Source organism: Temnothorax longispinosus, chromosome 11 (genome assembly GCF_030848805.1).
Source record: "Temnothorax longispinosus isolate EJ_2023e chromosome 11, Tlon_JGU_v1, whole genome shotgun sequence".
Taxonomy (NCBI): Eukaryota; Metazoa; Arthropoda; class Insecta; order Hymenoptera; family Formicidae; genus Temnothorax; species Temnothorax longispinosus.
This window is the reverse complement of record NC_092368.1, coordinates 16,755,577-16,775,360: the sequence shown is the minus strand read 5'-3', so window position 1 is coordinate 16,775,360 and position 19,784 is coordinate 16,755,577. Positions and strand designations below refer to the sequence as shown.

At 42.0% G+C, this 19,784-nt stretch overlaps 4 protein-coding genes across 7 annotated transcripts; 2 read left to right on the top strand and 2 right to left on the bottom strand.

Moving 5' to 3' along the window:
* The first annotated feature begins 146 nt into the window (after positions 1-146).
* On the top strand, positions 147-1,962 carry LOC139821832 (THAP domain-containing protein 2-like). Of its 3 annotated transcripts, none has more exons than XM_071793188.1 (6): positions 147-282; positions 375-490; positions 668-833; positions 924-966; positions 1,140-1,211; positions 1,299-1,962. In XM_071793188.1, exons 2-6 carry the CDS (start codon positions 384-386, stop codon positions 1,535-1,537), a joined length of 627 nt encoding a protein of 208 aa, XP_071649289.1. In that variant the 5' UTR covers positions 147-282; positions 375-383; the 3' UTR covers positions 1,538-1,962. The 3 variants fall into 3 exon arrangements, with proteins under 3 accessions (XP_071649289.1, XP_071649291.1, XP_071649290.1); XM_071793189.1 differs by lacking the exon at positions 147-282 and adding an exon at positions 312-318; XM_071793190.1 differs by lacking the exon at positions 147-282 and having other exon boundaries at positions 289-490; positions 1,146-1,211.
* Positions 1,658-7,365, bottom strand: LOC139821829 (neuroguidin). 2 transcript variants are annotated; one of them, XM_071793183.1, is made up of 4 exons: positions 7,067-7,365; positions 5,876-6,413; positions 5,424-5,774; positions 1,658-5,338 (listed from the first exon to the last, which is right to left on the bottom strand). In XM_071793183.1, the coding sequence occupies exons 1-4, from the start codon at positions 7,073-7,075 to the stop codon at positions 5,313-5,315; spliced, it is 924 nt and encodes a 307-aa protein (XP_071649284.1). In that variant the 5' UTR covers positions 7,076-7,365; the 3' UTR covers positions 1,658-5,312. The 2 variants fall into 2 exon arrangements, with proteins under 2 accessions (XP_071649284.1, XP_071649285.1); XM_071793184.1 differs by lacking the exon at positions 7,067-7,365 and adding an exon at positions 6,489-6,934.
* Positions 7,366-7,736: 371 nt separating this feature from the next.
* Tm9sf4 (transmembrane 9 superfamily protein member 4) lies at positions 7,737-12,874 on the top strand. The gene is made up of 10 exons (XM_071793177.1): positions 7,737-7,914; positions 8,479-8,729; positions 8,833-8,979; positions 9,050-9,205; positions 9,301-9,575; positions 9,838-10,056; positions 10,140-10,297; positions 10,443-10,702; positions 10,883-11,066; positions 11,293-12,874. Exons 1-10 carry the CDS (start codon positions 7,912-7,914, stop codon positions 11,530-11,532), a joined length of 1,893 nt encoding a protein of 630 aa, XP_071649278.1. The 5' UTR covers positions 7,737-7,911; the 3' UTR covers positions 11,533-12,874.
* Positions 12,400-18,955, bottom strand: LOC139821833 (uncharacterized). The gene is made up of 13 exons (XM_071793191.1): positions 18,228-18,955; positions 17,956-18,015; positions 16,772-17,743; positions 16,374-16,579; positions 16,097-16,237; positions 14,810-14,952; positions 14,636-14,706; positions 14,422-14,562; positions 14,127-14,294; positions 13,956-14,041; positions 13,695-13,817; positions 13,478-13,618; positions 12,400-13,093 (listed from the first exon to the last, which is right to left on the bottom strand). Exons 1-13 carry the CDS (start codon positions 18,502-18,504, stop codon positions 12,932-12,934), a joined length of 2,691 nt encoding a protein of 896 aa, XP_071649292.1. The 5' UTR covers positions 18,505-18,955; the 3' UTR covers positions 12,400-12,931.
* Between the last annotated feature and the right edge of the window lie 829 nt (positions 18,956-19,784).

Below are 19,784 nucleotides of genomic sequence, written 5' to 3'. Positions count from 1 at the left end.
ATGTCTCCATTGAGTGCATTGCGAATGAGGTGCGAAAATAACCCAGTAGATCGCGCACAAACGCAAATTCGCGAAGTTGATTCGGAGGCAACTTCACGGAGTTGCGGCACGTTGTTTCATTCAAGAATCAAGGACCACTTCGGAGTTCGGAGCAATTTCACGAAGAGGCAACTTCACGATGCGCTCAATGTCCAATAGAAAGAGTCGCTTTCTGGGAACGAAAATATCGGTAGCTGAAGTTCCTAGGACACACGTTTCTGCCCTGCTGCCCCATAGGCTTGTGTAAAATTGTTTATTCAGGCATGGCCGCGACTAGCGGTATACTTCAGAGCGATCTGTCATGTAAACAAAATAACAAAGAACGTTTTTTATAGGAGGAAAGGATGCCTGTACGTTGCGCCGCTATTGCATGTGGAAATACCATGGATATTAAGAGAAAGCCCGTGGTGCAAATTGAATTAGAGAAAGTAATGAAAATAACGTTTCATGTGTGAGTATAAGGTTAATACCTTAACGTAACTTGAAAAATAAAGTAATCTTTTTCTAATTCTCGTAATTTTTATAAATTACATTTTTTTTTTAAATATTCTTGCTCTATAATTGAATGTAAACACGAACAAGTAACATTATCGTATATTTTTTTATATGATATACCGCCACTTTGCAGATTTCCTTCCGATCCTGTCAGAAGAGCAGAATGGATAAGGATATTGAGACTCGAGAACAAAAATATTAACAATAGAAGTCGTCTGTGTTCTCTTCATTTCAAGGAAGAACATATAGATCGTACGTCTTTGGTGTACGTGAGATTGAGAGAAAATGCTGTTCCACATGTAAGCGTTGGAAAAAAAACCAATGATACCATAGAACTTTTTATAGAACTAAAAATAAATGAGAATTTTAATCAATATACATAATTACAGATATTTGAGGATCTGTATGACAAGATGGATACAGTCGAAACAGGTGAAACAAAATAAAAATGTTTTGATAATCGATTAAAAATATTATACCATTATCAAAAGTATTTCTTTCATCAATTTTTTCTAACTTGGATTTGACCTGTTTTTTTTATTGATATAGTTTCAGATTTTTTTAGATAAATCTTTGTCTCATAAAATTATGTTGATTTATTTCAGCGTCAGCACTACCCAAGTTTTTAAACACTCAAGTGAAGACGGAAAGTAACCTCGACCAACATTCTGCCGTTCGTAAGTTTCGCAAATTACATACTTTTGGTTGATAATGTTAGGACAGGTTTATATGCATAGAAGATTAAGGAATAAATTTCATTGCAGTTTCAAAATGTGACAAAGGAACAAACACTTCGCTTTCCTTATTGCAGAAAGCAACTCAAGACAGGGGAACGAGAATCTCGCCTGAAAGAATATGGAATATGAACGCTTCGAATATGGAAGCAATTAGGAAGACGAGCAGTTTTCAGATTAAACATTTACGTAGAAGAGTACAAACGTTAAAGCAGCAAATCTGCCGAAAAGACAAGAAAATTGCGATTATGAAAACTGTTTTGAAATGAAGATTTAATTAATGATTAATACAAAACTTCTGAATGTATAACTTATCTTCGAGTGCCTCAATATAAAAATGTAATACATGTATATATTGGAGAAGTTGTGTATATAGCGAAAAGGTGGTGATCTTAGACATTGAAAACATTTTATTCAGTCAGTAAGAAGCATTCTACATGATGATAATAATAATCATAGTATAATCCGTGATAATAATAATAATTAATAATAATTCATTCGTAATAACCACAATTTTTAAATGTACAAGGTAAACTTTCTCTCTTTCTCTCCTCTGTCTTACCCTTTATTTCTCTCTCGCTCTCCGTTCTCACAGTCTCTCTCGCTCACACGTTGAGAATTGTCATTTATATAGTGTACATAAAATTACAGAAAAATTCACCAATATACAAATCAAACGTCGTTACTCTTCAAAGACTATGAATGTAGTCAATAAATCATCCCTATCATCATTCCGTCTCTGCTGCAAAGATACTTCTTGATACTTTTCTTTCTTTCCTTTTTCTTTTTTTTCTTTTTTTTCAGTTCGGCATTCGGCAGCGTTGTTGGATTTGAAGGACTACTCTTTTAAAAGTCCGCAGCGGCAACGCTCTCGCAATATCTTCCTAATATATATATTTGTACATTTGTAGGTCCTTTCCTTATAACCCTGGGAAACACGGGATCCAACGGGAATGTCGAGTTAAATGCTCGAGTTAACGACCAATTAAACATCAAATTCTAATTCAATCATTATCCCGTGCTGAATAAAGGTCTGGGATGGATTGAAACATTTTAAACGTCAACTGGATTTCTTTCTTACAAGTCGTTCAAATCATCGGAAAACGAAAAACGGAATGGAGATCCGCTCTAGATCTACAATTCTTTTTTAAATGAATTTTCGATCATCGCAGGATCGCAGTCTCCAAGGAAGTCCTATGATTTACTGTAAAATTACACCTGCGTCTCCTAGGGTTAATATAGGATTGGCGAGAGTGTTCTAAGGCGAATAAATCCACTGTACATACATCCTTCACAACAAAGTTCGGTGGAAATACGTTCCGTAAAAAAACGTCGGCGTAAAGAATCCAAGTTCGTAACAACAACGGAGCGAGCGCGACCGCTACGGAGTTTTTCTCTTTTTTTTTTCCCCGTATTACTGTAAATCCATATTACTATTGATTTGAGGTAGTGTATTCAATGTAATCCTATTACCTTGCTGCTATATGTTGCGTGTGTGGATATGTTGTGTGTCGTATGAATACTCCTTCGCGCACCTATCACACTTGCGACCGCAAGCCCGAAGAAACCGCGTGTCGTTTAATCTATACGTATAAAAAAGTCCAGTGTATCGCAGGATGCTATTTCGTGAGCGCGTACGAATGCAAAGTGTTTCGAGGCCTATTGCAAAATATCGTTATCGGCATATCGTACCGGCAGTAATCGAAATCTGACTGGGCGATTATGAAAGTGCGTTGATCGACGTATACATAGCTATATCTTTTTCCGGGCTCGCAGCTCGCGCTGGTCATAGGTGTGCTTCACAAAATTATCGTCTATATGCAATGGAGTATGAGGAAGCCGAACGTCGGACAAATTCCATTTCAATTCCCGATTTTCTTTTCTTTTTTTTTCTCTCTGTCTTTCTCTTTTGCGCGCGCGCGCTCGGGAAATCAATCCCGTATTAATAACGCGCGCGTGTGTCTCTTCAAAAGCGTTGGATGTTCCGCGAAAAATCCGTCCGCAATTCGGCGTTTTTCAATTTCATTTTTTTTTTTTAAATACCAAATACGACAAGGCTGCTGACATTAGGCTTGCTAGCACTTTGTAAATAATGCCCAGCGATTGTGCTATTTTGTTTAAGTTTCTCTTTAACTATTATTTCATGAATAATCATTATCACATTTTTTCCCTTTTTTTTTCTCCTTTAATTAATCGTCTTCACAGATCGTCGAGGAGAGGGGGAGGCGTGTAACATATCCGTCGGCGCCGCGCCAAGTTGGCTCAATCTATGAACACTTCTGTAAAAAATATAATATCTATGGATGGTTGAGCCCTTGGCCAGCATACGCAGCGAACCGAGTTAAGTTGCCTCTCGCGAGGGCAAACAGGATGGGTGGCATCATCACTTCTGCAGGGAATGAGCAATGTGGCTATATAACGCATATATCTAACGTACGTATTCTCTGCATAGAACAATATGTGTCGCTCAACTTCGCTACTTTAAAGGAACATTTCCACCCGGGGAACGCCGCGACGAAGCGAGGCGCCCCGCGTCTAACAACGTTAAGAAAAAAAAAATGCAACCTATTTGAGGGGAAGAAAACCACAATCGACAATGCGATTCTCAGCCCCCCTTCCGCGCGCGCACACACGATTTGATTGTATATATATATATAGATATATCCTATTTATCAGGCTTGCAGAAGTGATTTTCGCCCGGAGTCTTCGTTCGTTCGTTCGTTCGTTTGTTCCTTCGTTCGTTCACTTTCTATCCGTTAGTGTGCGATATGACAGGCTCCCCCTCTCTCTCCCTCTGAGAAATCAAACAAACAATCAATCGAAATGAAATCTGAGAACATGACGACAATTTTGAATTTTGACACGCTCGTGTTATCCTTATATTACCATCAATATAAGTTTAACGACTTAAAACCAACGCAAAAACAACAGATATACAATGCACAAGCACATTGTAATAATAAAAGACAAATGAGACTTAACGTAAAAACATGACTCACATTCAAAATGTTTTGTAATAGCCTCAACAGTTTCACCAGGGGAAAAACACAAACGAAACATACATATAATATAGTAAAACTAGTAACTACTTCACTACTCTAAGACAGCGAGAAAATCCTAAGACATGCGATATCGACGAAATATCGTTTTTTGCTTCTTTTCCTCTTTTTTCGCTTGTTTTTTTTTTCCCAAAATGTTTTCCGAAAAGCTTGCTTTCAAAGATTGCGCCGAGTGCGTGCAGTTTCCTAAAGAACTTTTTTTCCCTCTATTGTTTTCTTCTCTTTGTTTTTTAAATCTTGAGTTTTTATGACCCGCGCGTTTTTACTATGTGAATGTCTTGTGATTTTTACGCTTTTCGTTAACAATTAATTCAATATCGTCTCTCCTGCTATGTTTACTGATTTCCTCCTCCCTTCGTTCATTTCTATATAGCCGGAGAATATTTCAAAATAAAGCAGAGGAATGTTCTGCTTTCAACTTTTACGTGTAATTCACAATTTTCAATCCTGGAGCCGTTAAGTCCGCGCTACTCGATCCAACATTACAATACAATATTACGCTATTACGACACATAATTTCCATTTAAGCTCGTATGTGCCATCGTTACCTCGACGTTGTTTCTCACCGCATTCGCACTCACCGTGGAATACCGGTTTTTCTTTTTCTCGATGGATCTCGTCTCTCAACTCCACAGATCAAAATTGATCTCTCAGACAACAGTTAAAGATTAAAATCATTATTAACTAGAATTATCAATTACACGACCATTAGTATGTCTTATACAGTAATAAATTACCATCGTGCTATTGTTACCTCCACCGTCTCGACACACGTTGTCAATTTTTTTTTTATTACTAGATGTTACGATGTTATCTTTAGCTTAACTTAATAACGATTATTAGTGGCATCTGCTTTTGTTTCGAAGAAGAAGTCGAGTAAATTTATTTTTCTTTTTTTTTCCTTTACTTTTTACCTTAATCGTTAATGCTGTAATGAAACCCGGGGTCTCGTCCAAAGTCCCAGAGTCGTCTCTTCATCATGCTCTTAATGATGCCGTTTTTTCTTGAAACCTGCAACGTAAATTTTCGATTTTAGCACCCCGTCTCGCCGAGAGTGCGCATTCGCGTAGAGCTATTACGGGGGAAGATCTCTTACTCTTTTTAGCTTTGCCCTTCCTCTGAGCTTTTCTCTTCTTAGCGGTCTTGGTGGATGACTCCCCGAAAGTGGTGATCTCGTCGCCGAGAGTGCCCAGAGTCGTCATCTGGCGACGTCTATGCTTCTCCTGCTTGGTGACGGGCAAACGCGTCATGTAATTCTCCTCGTACTCGGTCTTCCGCTTGTCCTCGCGCACCAGAATCGCTCGCTTCTCGCCCAGACCTTGGCTGTCCTCCACAGGCGCGTCCAGATACTCCTCCTTCAGTTCCCGCAACACCGTATTTGACACGACGCGTCTGCGAGCTCTCTCGCCGGCCTTGCGAATCTTCTCCGCCATTGTTTCGTCGCCATCTGGAAAAATTACAACAACTTGTGATTAACGAGCAAACGAGAGAAGAGATAAAAAATAATCATGTAAAGTTATGAAAATTTTGTCAAAATCAGCAACTGACCGTAATGCACCGCGGCGAGTTTCGGCGGCACGTAAACGTTAGATTTCCTGGACTGCTGCGTCGTTGACTTGACACCATCCGCATCCTCCTCCTGATCGCTGTCCGAGTCCTCGCTGTCAAACTTGGCGACCAACGCGTCGGGATTCGCCCTGAAGTTGCTGGGATCGTCGCTGTTGATGGTGCCGGTCACCGCCGTCTTGACGAGCTTATCTATTTGGTACTTAAGCTTGTGGTCTATTGGTCGGATTTTCTCTAGGACAGTCCTGATCTCGATCAGACGGTCGATCGACGGGTCGCCCTCGATACGCTCGCCGGAGCATTTTCTCAGGACGACGTAGGTCAGGTTGATGAGATACGAGAGTAGCATGTGGTACTTCATCTCTAGGAAGCTGAGGCCCTTGTCCGTGGAGATCTCGCCGTTCTTCACGCGCACCAGCATGTTGTCCACGAGCTGGTTCACCTGGAGGACGTTGGCGTTCATCTCCCCCAGCAGGCGGAACGCCTGCGGCAGGTCCCTCTGCTCCATCTCGTCGATAGCCTGCGAAGAGGAAACGAATCGTTAAAAAAGACCAGTCAAAAAATCATAATAACAATAGTCCCCGCCGAGTCTTACGATCATCGTCGGGTCCGTCGGGGTGCGGGAGCGCGGGATACTCGCGGGGGCACGCGGAGCGCGTCGCGTCGCGTTTATTTACGTCGCACTGTCGCAGATCGTTTCCCGCGCGCATAGGCGCATAGGTTAAGCGGAGGCGAAACCGCCGGGACGTTCTCCTCGCGTAACGCCCACGCGAGCGGCGGGTCTCGCGCGGTACGCGGCGGCCCCGTGTGGGCGAGTGCGGCGGGTATCGCGTACGTCCCGGTGACCGCGGCGTTTCATTCAGAAAAACGGTCGGCGCGGCGAATCCCGTGCGTGGAAACGCGCTCGGCGGCCGATTTCGACGGTAATTACGGCGAGAAACTCGCCCCGGGCCGCTGCGGTGCCCCGGGAAAAATGTCCGCCCGGGACCGAAGGCACGGGGAAAAAAGCGCAATAATCTGCTGCCATCTTTCCTATTTACTAATGGATGACAGCGGAGGGAAAAAAAAAACAATCAAAAATTCCCGACGGCGACACGGGCAGAAAAACGCGGCGGATACCGCGCGGCGCGGCCGAATTACGCGGCGATAACGCGCGGACGGCACGCCACTCACCTGCACCATGCTTCCGCGTGAAAAATCAGCCGGACAGACGCATATCCAAACAACGTAACTTGTAATTAAACGAGTCCCCACGTGGGACGATATTTTCCTTTTCGGGGGGGTATATTTTTTCGCTCGGAAAAGTCTGGTCAGCCGAGCGACCGTCGCGCGAGTTCCTAGGGTCCGCGTGCCGACGCGGACCGCTCCGCCACCGCGCGCGATCGGCGTCGCGCGATTTTTCCGGCTCCGCGAAACGACGGACGTCCGACGTTCGGTCGGCCGAGAGAATCGCCTTTCGTCCCTCAACGAGACTGCACTTCCGGTCGGCCGACGAGGGCCAGGAGCGGCGCCATCTTCGAAACGTGCTCGCCCGTCCGCGAGACGAGCCCGTAATCGCCGTCGTCGCCGCGACCGACGGCACCGATCGACCAAATTTTTGCGATTCGCGATAAATACGGAGAAATCGCCGGGAGTCCTCGGTTATTCCCGAGCCTCCGTCGTCGGATTCGATCGACTTCCTGTCCGCGAGATTGTTTTTTTCTCTTTTTACCGCGTCTCGTCCAGTCTCGTCCTCGTCGAGAGGGCGCGAGGGTCGCGAGGGCGCCGCGACGCGGCTAGGGATTCTAGGGATTCTCCCCGCGCGACGTTGGCGCGCCGCGCCGGCGCGGCCGGCCCGCGGCCAGCTTCAGCGCGCGGCCGCGCGGCGGCAACTTCACTCTAGACGTGCAGGCTGTCGGTGGGCGAGAGCTCGCGCGAGGTGGTGGCTGGTGGCGAGACGCGAGAGACCCCGAGGGCGAGACTAACGAGAGACAGCGTGGCGCGCGATCCTCGTCGAAAAGTCATAACACGCGCGTAGAATGGTAGGTGCGATCGTTCCCGCTCGTTCCCGCCGAGGCACCCTTCCACCCCGGGACAGATTCCCGGAGCAGAGAGCGGAGTCGCTACGTGGCCGGGCATGACACGGCCCTTGCAAGGCTCTCCTCTCCTTTTCCGCACGTTTTCCCGCAGAGAAGATCGCTCCCGAGGCGAGACTGACGACTCGCGACGTCAATCGCGCGATCGGCTCGTTGCGCGTTTTTCCCCGCCGTTTCCGCACGTGCCGCGTAGATCGGATGATTCACTCCGTTGTAGGTGTTTACAGTAGCGCGATTGCGTGTCGTCGGATTTTTACGAGTCCGTCGTAAATTTGTATGCAAAGAAGCGACCGTTTGTCGCTGTCAGTATTTTTACTCGTTCACAAAGAAGACTTTTTATTACCATAAATTGATTGCGTAAGCGTTGATCGAACGCTTTCACTAATGTCATTGATAAAACGATGCGTTTTGAAAAAAAAATTCCCACCACGCATTGGTGCGATCGGATTCAGTATCTTGCGACGTTAATAGTCGCGATTTTGTGTTAATCAGTAAAATCTTTCGATGCAGGGAAGATTACAGAGAAATGGTGCCGTGCTAGTGGTGATATGCCTCCTGATAGAGACAAATGGCTTCTACGTGCCCGGAGTCGCTCCAGTGGAGTTCAAGAAAGGCCAGAAGATCGACGTTAAAGCGGTCAAGATGACCAGCACCCACACGCAACTACCATATGAATATTATTCCCTTCCATTTTGCTTACCCAAGAATGGAACCTTCATTTATAAGTCGGAGAATTTGGGAGAGGTGTTGCGTGGCGACAGGTAAAGATCTTCTCTAAAAGAAAGCACCTTTCTTTATATTAATGCTATTATCCAATTTTTCTGATCGTTCCAAATTTTAATAATTCTTATCTTTGCTTTCCAGGATAGTAAACACCCCATATGAAGTTGTAATGGGAGAAGACATCACCTGCAGGCTACTGTGTCACAAGCCATCTAAATTGATGACTTGGGACGAGGCAAATTCCCAGCACGTCATCCAGATGGTCCAGCATGAATATTTCGTGCACCTGTGAGAATTTCATTATTATACGTTACAAGAAGATGCGTTTTACGTCGTCTTTATCCTGGATCTTTTTCAGGTTGATAGATAATCTGCCGGCAGCTACCAAGAAGAAACACAAAGAAACGAATAACGTGGTGGTCTATCAAGGGTATCGCCTCGGTGGAATCATGAACGATCTAGTGTACATCAATAATTATCTTAAGCTAAAGTTGAGCTATCACAAACACGGCGAGTTAGTATCCATTCCATACATCCGCAAAAGATTTTACAGAGATGATGGAGGAAATTGTGATAAAAATCGTTTTACCTTTTCTTTTTTTTTTACAGAAATGAATTTAGAGTAGTTGGATTCGAGGTGGAAGCTCGATCCATCGACACAACTCAATTGAAGTTCGACGGGAACACTTGCATTCTACCGAGCGAGGCCAGCCCGCAGTTTGTCAATCCAAAAGGCACGAGTCTCCTCTTCCTGTACTCGGTGGAATGGAAACAGTCGGACGTCAGCTGGGCGAGCAGATGGGACGTGTACCTCGGCATGAGCGACGTCGAAATTCACTGGTTCTCGATCATCAATTCTCTCATTGTCGTTTTCTTCTTATCTGGTGAGAATGAGCAGCGACTACGATATAAGGCAAAACTTTAGAGATTCTCGCATTTCAAGCTTCTGCAATATTTCGTGACACAAATTTGCGAGTGTATTACGCGACGCACGACGACATTGGACAAATTTTGTGACTATTCGATAAAATATGACAAAGTCGATACAAAAACTTTATTTCCTCGATTTTCGAAGTAGCAAAAAATATCTAATTAAAAACAAATTAATTTCGGGGTATTAATTTTTGGATTATGTACTTATTGCAGGAATTCTTACGATGATCATGGTGAGAACACTCAGAAGGGACATAGCCCGTTACAACGCGGGCGAGAGTGACAGTTTGGCAGGTCTGGATGAAACCATCGAGGAGACCGGTTGGAAATTGGTTCATGGAGACGTGTTCCGACCGCCGACCAACTCGCGCTTATTCGCCGCCGTGATCGGCAGCGGCATCCAGATATTTTTCATGGCTTTAATCACGATATGTAGGAACACATATTGAATCCTAGCAATGCAACGTAAAGTACAGCGACTACATATTTGTTTATACCTGTCTGTATTCCTGCAGTCTTCGCGATGCTGGGAATGCTGTCGCCGGCGAGTCGAGGAGCCTTGGGCACCTGCGCGATATTTTTGTATGTGTTTTCCGGTTTAATCGCTGGCTATTTCTCAGCTCGATTGTACAAAACTATGCGGGGTCGAGAGTGGAGAAGAGCCGCTTTACTGGTAAGAAACATAGATTACACTATGAGTTATTAATATAACGTGAATATGTTTTTCTGCATAATTAACTTGTACAATTTTCCACGATTAATTCACGAAACATATGTATCGTAATTTCTAATATAAGGATTAATATTTATTGCTGCAGACGGCGACATTCTATCCAGGTATAGTCTTCACGACATGCTTCTTCCTAAATTTCTTCATATGGGGAAAACACAGCTCTGGTGCGGTTCCCTTCACCACAATGGTGGCCCTGCTGTGCCTCTGGTTCGGCATCTCACTACCTCTCGTCTATCTCGGTTACTTCTTTGGCTATCGCAAGCAGCCCTTTACGCATCCCGTTAGAACGAATCAAATCCCTAGACAAGTTCCTGAACAGCTATGGTACATGAATCCAATATTATGGTAAGTTTGAGAAGAGAATTTCAATTCACTTTTTTCTATTATTTCGCTACTAATAAATATCAGTTGTAGAAATATATTATATAATATACTTGTACAATTATATATTAACAATATTATTTTAAGTTGATATATAAATAATTTTTTACTATTAAATATTAATAAAGGAAATAATCTTTGCAGCACTCTAATGGCTGGAATCTTACCATTCGGCGCGGTATTCATAGAACTGTTCTTCATCCTGACTGCGCTGTGGGAAAATCAGTTTTATTATCTTTTTGGATTTCTATTCCTCGTTTTCTGTATCCTTGTAATCTCGTGCTCGCAAATATCGATAGTCATGGTCTACTTCCAGTTGTGCGGCGAAGTAAGTGCAACGAGAAAATTACCAAAAGCGGTCTCTTTGATTTAATATTCAATGCCATATTTAATTTTTATTTAAGGAAGATTTTTATATCTTTATTTGGACTTTGAATTCAATTTTTCTATGTTCTATCATTTGCAGTTTGAATGCTCTTTCTGTCTTCTTGATTCGTATTTTTTCCTAGCTTTTGTAATATTCTTATTCTTACGCTTTGATGTTTTGATTTCAGGATTATAGGTGGTGGTGGCGCAGTTTCATCGTAAGCGGTGGATCGGCGGTCTACGTGCTTGCGTATTCCGTCTTTTACTTTGTCACCAAACTGAAGATCACCGAGCTGGTGCCGACTCTCATGTATTTCGGCTACACCGCGTTAATGGTCCTCACATTCTGGTTGCTGACCGGCACGATCGGCTTCTTCGCCGCGTACGCCTTCATCAGGAAAATATACGCGGCCGTCAAAATAGACTAGTCAAAATTATCGTTAGAGTAATGCAAGTGAAATAAATTTAGACTTAATTTAACCGAGCGAGAGAAAGGGAGCGAGCGAGAGAGAGAGAGAGAGAGAGGCAGAAAGCTGAAGTTTTCGTATCGTGTAGGAACAATAAGTGAATCGAAGCGGATGCATCTCATCTTCCACGTGAAATTTTGAAACTGCGAACTTTGCACAAGATTTTATGACACGTGTACGCATATTTGATGTATTGACGTAAGGTTTCTACGTGTCTATTCTTGCGTCCGTCATAATGAGTACAATGTAAGCTCCATGTTTGTCGCACGGCTTAGGATTTGCAAAACTGTCGCGAATATAAAGATTGAGAGACAATAGGGAAAAGATATATATTGAAAGATAGAGGTCCTTTCAAGAAAACATTTTTTTCTTTCTTGATACTTTTTTTTATTTTATTTATTTTAAGATAAATATCGCAGCGAAGAGAGAAAGAAGTTCTTCTAATATCTTTATTTTAAAACATTGCAAAAATCAGTTTTCTGTTTATCACTTCCTTTTTTTATGGCGGAAAATAAGCTTTTCATACTTGGGAATGTACACGAAATATGCGCTTAGGGAAGGCGCGAATGTGGAGCTCCAATGTATAATAAATCTATTTTATTTATATAATACTTAGTTGCAAGGTTTCTCCCGTGAGTACTTATGATTTACGACATACATATATATATGTATACATACACACGAGAAAATAATCGAACTGATCTACGAACAGTTGGACGTTGGCTATATCAATAACGTTTCTTGTCGAAGACCAAGGGACTCTGTAAAAATATTCAAGTAATGTGATATTAGTAACAGTCAATGTGCGAAAGTATTATAGCCGATAAAAATGAGCCAGTCTAAAGTGTTTATTGTTTCCTTTAATGTAAGAATACAACATGCAACTGTCTCGGCCGATTATTATTATTATTATAACAATAAGCGCGGTATGCAATGTATATGAATAATAACATAATTTTGTGTGTTTACTTTACATTCATACGAGTGCACGTTTTCATTCTTCAGCTTTCGGATCATGTCATCACAAACCTCTGTGCGTCCAGTTCCGTTGAGATTCGATTTGTAAATTTTTTTTTTAACGCACTTATATAAAATTCGTTGGTACTTACAAGATTTTAGTAAACATGTCTCAAGTTCTCCATAATAGAATTCTATGTACATCGAGATCGACATCGTTATAATTATGATATATCACAAAGTATTTTATACTATTACTGTTGTAAATAATACGTGATGGATAGCGTGACGAAAAGTGTATACAGATATGTCCTAATTTCGAGAATTATAGCCTCCATAAATTGCATTGTATATAGAATTATTATACGCTCGTTCGCATTCGAACGTGTCACGATAGATTTAGTCAAGGCATTTTCAAACGCGAGTACGCGTGCCGCCTCGGCCTGAGTTTTATAATCAGATATATCAGCATGCATGGGAGACTACATCTATAAATAGTGATCACAGTAGATTCCATGGGCATGTAGCATTTGGAGACGGAGTAATTGCTGGGAGTGAAAGTACCCTGAAATACAAATAATTCGCGGATATATTGCGTCCCAACAGGGGACAATTAACTCATTGAGAAAGCCATAATAATATTAAGACTATAAAGAATTCTAGTTAAGCATATTATGCTTCTATCTTCTAAAAGATTAAGATCCCAGTTTAATACCAGAATTAAATAATTATTAATTTCATGCCTGAAAATCAGACGAAAAGAGTTTGAGGAATATTATTTACCCAATATTATTTTTAGCTAATAATAAATAATACTCCTTAAGTTAGCAACATTTTTGTACCCCTTTACTCCATTTTTATTTCTTCGCTCTGTAGCTTGTAATATTTCCGAAAGTGAGACGTTGACCATTAATGAGTTAACGTCAAAATCTTAAAGTTTAAGATTTACCATCAGAAGGGATGGGTTGACCTTGTTGCGCCAGCTGAAAGACGGGATCGTGAATTCCAGAACGTCGTCCCGATGTATCCTTCTGCAACCGTGATGTGTGTGACCGTCGACGATCAGTCGCGGATTCAATATATCTAAAAGCTGCGGGCCAAGTCGAGCTTTGCATTAGTATCGAATATGTGTGTGCCTGTTCCGTTAGTGAAGTTATCAAACGTACCTGCTCCGACGCTTCCTTCGACAAGCATTCCCATCGCTCCCGGAACTTGATAGCCTTCAACTCCTGAGGAGCCTGATCCAATTCGTTGCACATTTCATCCGATTCTCGATACATTGGATAATGCTGAAGAAAAAACGATACTTCTGTTTTCAAATGGAATTTTTCTCACGTTTAAAAGTTAGTCTTGGGATTCTTTAGGATTTATGTTCCTATGTTATTTGTGAAAATATCTTATTTACGAATTATGGTGGGAAGACTGACTTGCAGCAATATAGGCCTGCTGTATCTGGAAATCGCGCTTGCGTTGCGACAATCGTTGCCAATTTTTCTCGCACACTTCAGATCCTCTGCAATATGACACACGCAGACGGTGTAACGATTAATCAATTACGAAAAGACCTTGGCACGTTAATACGAGAACGCAAAGCTTACTAGCTATTTTATTCACTGCGATCTCGGTCGGTCGGCACAAGAAACAACCATCTCCTTCCAACGCCATGCTGTTGATCAGCACAAAGTGATTGTCTCTTAGACTCAACCGTCGCACGCTCGGGCTCTTCAGGCCGTGAATGAAGCGCTGATTACGATACGGCGTGATTGCTAAAAGCGTACATTGTTAAAATATATATTTACATTCGACTCAAGTATAAAGCAGGAATTATTACTGGATTCATCGTTATTCGGGACAGATTCTTCGCAAAGAATATATACATATACTTCAACGTACCATAGTGAAATCCCATATCGTGATTTCCAGCGACGACATAGATATGTGTGTCCTGAGGCACATGAAATAAGGAATGGAATCTCTTTATATAATACTCGAATTCCATAGAGCCGCACCATTGTCCCTCGTCGAAAACATCACCTGAATATCGCGAGATAATTAAACTAACAAGTCTTTAGAAGATATCGCAAACAATGATACACGCATTACTCACCCAGTACAAAAACTACGTCCGGTCGGTGTAACGTCATCATAGTTTGGAACGCTCTGTACATTTGCCATTCCCTGGAGCAATATACATCAGTCTTCAGTACACATGCAAATGCAATACATAAAAAAAATATAATTTAGTAGAAATATATGAAATTACAGCCTTGGGGATACAAACCTTCGCAGCTTATCAAACCAATGACCTTCTCTGGAACCTAATAAATGAGTGTCCGCTATAAACATAGCTCTGACAGGCCTGTCCGTTGCTTCCCCACGTAGAGCAGGGTCCTCTTTCCGAGGGTCCAAAGTAGGCCATTCGCACTAAGAACCAATTATGACTTTTGAATTTTCGTTAAGGAGAGAGATGTTCCTAAACAGTCTAAGCTCTTACATGACACATCAGTGAATGTAACACGGGGACTCACTTGTATAAGCACCACGTAATATATGAGATATTCGCAGAAGAATAGTACAAACACTAAACCTAAACTCATGTTGAAAAGTGTCCTGGGGAGAAGTGTCTTAACTGTCTTAAGATACATCCTCGAAATTTCTCAAAATTTATACACAATTTTTAAGTACAAGTCTTTAACTTATACGTAAAGCTCTGGTAATGCCATTTTTTTGCTGCCTCTGCACCATGTAAACAATGCGGAGAATTCTTAACCTATAATTATCTCCTAACCTAAATTCTGACCTAACATAACTTGAAATCCAATTTCGCACGACCGTATGTAAAACATTATGGGCCCGTTCCCTTTAGATGGACATTTCTTCTCAGAAAACATAAACAGAAATGGACAATATTTTTCGCCTTCCCTTTTTTTTATTTATACCGTTATTTTAAAAATGTTTAGCATATTTCCTCTCTAAACTTTATTGCAAAAAGAAATTACATTAAAAAGATGGAATTTATTGCCGTATAACTGTTTCTTATCTTCTTAGCGTTCACATACCGTTGGGTTAAGTATAAAATAAAGAACATAGAAAAACACAAGCAAAAAAATTAGACTTTGATCTATTTAATACACCCAATATACTTGTACTTGAAACAAATTTTATTTGCAATCATCAAAAATATATCTCTCTACAATGATATCAAACGTCCTCAGTACAATATAAAATGGTCGGTAAATACAATCAGTCTCATGCGATGTACAGTCTCACACAATAGCGGCGCCTAAATATTCATGCTAACGTTAAAATCTCTCTTTGAAAGAGTGATATGTAGAAAAACGTTGACGACGACTTGATAACAATGTAACATTCGATTGGTAACAAGATGGTCACGTTATGTATATAAAATATTAAAGGAGCTATAAAATAAATTAGGCGTAACAAAATGGTGTAACATTAAAATTCCCTAATTGTTCTATAAACAACTTGTATCGTTGATTATATTGGCCATCATCTGTTTGTCTTGCAAAGCCGTGTCCAACTCCTCTTGATCCCACTGCAAGTTTACTTTGCACAAACGCGCCTCCTTCTTGCCCACGACTCGCAAGATACCCCTGGTCTCTATCAACGAGCACATGTTCACGAAGTCGGAATTGTCGACGGCGGATATGTTGCGCTTCTTGCAAACCTTTCTGTACACCTCGTACAACTGAAACGAATAGAGCGCTATTTGAAAAAGAAAGTTGCAACATAATATGACTTATTATATATTACAACTAAATTTAGTTTAGTTAAAATTTTATACGCTTAATTATAATTGTAATGCGTGATTTTGACAAGCTTACTCTTCCAACAGTTACATCCTTGTTCTTCCCTTTATTAAGGATAAGCAATAGAGAGCAAATTAGCAGTTTTTGTTGAAGTGGAAATGTATCCTGTTCTTCATTGAGATTCTGTGTACCCCCATAGACTCCATTTAGAACCGTAACTACTTCCTTCAAGTCAACCGGCTTCTCTATTGTTTCCTTTTTTGAGGTCTCTATATTTGTATCTAGATTAAAAGTAGAAAATCAAATGTTGTACATACATTATTCTTTAATTATTTATAATATCAATTATTTATTTTTATTTTGATAATTTACGTTAATATATATATATATCATCGTACAATAATATATAATATTAATATTTTTTATTAATACAGATTACTACAACGTTCTTGCATCGCATAAAAATTAATTACCGTTATCGTTTGTCGGACGCAGTACTTGCGCCACTTGATGCGACTCGGCCAATTCTATCACTCTTCGGCTGATGTCCAAGGCCCTCCTGATATCCCCGGAAATCGCAGCTACCTTACCCGCGAGAAATTGTATCGCGGACGGAGTGAAAATATTAACCGCATTCGCCTCGTTCAATCTCGCAGATATTATGTCAGATATCTGTTGCTTGGAGTACGGGGCAAAGTGCATCAACGCCGGTTTCAGTTCACATCTAGCCTGCAATCTAGGCAATATTCTGTCAGTCAGGTCCAGGGCGTTGGCAATTCCGACGAGGATCAGCTTGGAATCCGGTATGGAAGGCCACTCGAATATGGAATACAGCACCGACTGCTTTCTGCTCTCCAATTGATCTATCTCGTCCAGCACTAGAAGCAGCGTCTTGTGTTTGGACGTTAAATACTTCTCTATAACGGCTTTGCTGTTCTTCCTCGACTTTGTTGAGCTAGGAATGCACAGCTCCTGGATTATTTTTGCATAAATGGCAGTCGCAGATTTCATGCTGGTGCAATTGATATAGACCACCTTGAATTTCGACCTTACATCCGACTGCTGCATAATTTTAAACAGACACGCGGTTTTGCCGGTGCCTGGGGGACCAGAGATGTACAAGGACCCCGACGTTTCTTGGTCCAAATGTTCAAGAAGATATTTCTGTAGCCTAGTCAATTCCTCTTCCCTTCCAGGCAAATCCTCCGTTATGGAACTGTGCAACGATTTTCGCGCGTTTTGATATCTGTTGGATCCTAATACTAGCTTAGAAGTTAACTCGCTCTCTTCCTCAGAGAAGTAAGAGTCGAATAATTTCTTGGGAGTCAATTTGCTTTCTTTTTCAGGGGATTTCAGAACTAATTTATTGAGAAGAGTAGACGGCGTCAAGGGAGACTGCAGATGTGGCTTGTCTCTTCTCTGTTTGGGCGGACTAGGAGTGTGTTCTGAAACAAATTGTAATTTATTACATCTTGACAACAAATTTATGTAAAATAAAAATGTCCATAGTACAATTATGATGCATAAAGCAAAATTATGTCGCGTAACTATCAAAAAGCACGAGAAAGCTGTAATATGTGGAATAATCTGTCTTTAAAGTAATCCTTTTACTATTGTTTTCAAATAAAGTAAAGTAATGTGTCTTATGCAGACCTACCATCTGACTCGTCCCATTTTCGTCGCCTTGGCGTGTTGCCCGCATTCTCGACCCTCCTGTCTGAAACAAAACATAATTTATCACATTTTGACAGCAAATTTATGTAAAATAAAACAATCCACAGTAATATTATGATACATAAAGCAGAACTACGTTGTGTAATTATCGCCAAGTGCAAAAACGCCGTGACATGTGGAACAATCTATCTTTAAAGCAATTCTTTTATCATTGCTCCTAAATAAAGTGAAATAATGTATCTTATACGAACTTACCATACTCGTGGCAGTTTCGTCGCCTCGGCGTGTTGCCCGCATCCTCGGTCCTTCTGTCCCTGTAAACCTCTGGCTTCTTCGTCGTATTCTCAATATCGGAATCCGACTCGGACTCGCTGCTGGTCAAGGTGACGATCTTCTTGACGGCCGGGATGTACCTCGACGGCGTGTCCCTCGCCGTCGCGTTCGTGAAATCCTCCTTCACTTCCTCCTTTCGACCGTAAAAACCGCACTTCTTTCGCACGGGAAAAGAAATGGTGGTCTGCGTACCCGACATCGTTCTTCACTCAAAATTATCGCCGAGCGCGGAAACCAACGTGACGCGGCGTCGACGAATCCTTTCCAAGTGAGAAACCGAAAAAGAATTACACGTACCCTGAAATTCTTCGTCCACGCGATCCCGAGAACGACGAGCTGCGACTCCGCGGACTCGCACGAGTCACCGCCGCGTGAAAAGTTATCGAAAGTTCTCGAAACGTTTGTCAAGCGAGAGTCGTGTCGGAAAATTCGTTCACGTCAGCGATTTAACGCGTTCGGTTACCGCCTGCCGAATTTGTGTGACGAAACACGTCGTTTACCGCGCGGCAAACGCATCCCCGCGCACTCGAGTTCGCCCCAGCTGCGACTGCACTTTTGGCGGGATGGGCTTTAAACGGGCGGGAAGGCAGATGGAACGCGGAACGCGCCAGCTGTCGGTCCGGAACGCCGGCGACGGCGCGTTTCTCGAATCGGCGGAACGCGGAACGTGAAAGGATCGATAAAGTGTAGGTGCAAGTGTAAAATGAAAGTGCAGGTGTAGGAGTGCAGATGTATAATGCGCGACGCCTGGCGTCCGCTGGCGTCCAATGGGAAGCTCCGTTTCCTAGGGACTAGACCGACCGCCGAGTCGCACTGCGCGACTGCGCAAATGCGGCACGTTGGTGGCGTTGATGCATGCATGCGCGACCTTTACAAGACGCTTCCGTTAGATTCCGCCTCTTCGTTTCCTACATCTTTCACTTTACCTCGAGAGTTTTTCAGAGGAGGTCTGTTTTGAAACTCGTCGAAATCCAGAGTGATCCGGTGATTCCGGGGCGATTTAGAATCGTCCGAACAGCGAAATGAGAGCTAAGGTAAGCCGTCCCCGATTGCCGTCGATAATTATCGCGTTTTTCGAACAAATACGATTATCTCGCCGAGCGAAATGCACGAGTTGTGTCGTGATACGATAACCCTCGCTTGCGCGTGGCAAACGATTTTATTAACGTGACGCTGCGAAAGAAGCTTCTGTAATAATGAGCTTGACAGTTAACTCAAGCTCGTCATGATTTTTTAGCGGCACTTTTCTGCGTTTTATCTTGGTCTCTGCATATTTTATTAAACATAACCTAAACTCGACCAACAAAGAACGGGCGGGAATTCGGAGTCCCTAGTAGTTGATAAAAATATAATTAAAAAAAAAACAAATTAAATATTTGCTTTCGGTTTTTCCCTGTAAAGAATTAAACTGCAAAGAAACACTTGCGAGTTTCAGCAGAAATTAACGACACGTTTGATTTGCAGTGGCGTAAGAAGAGG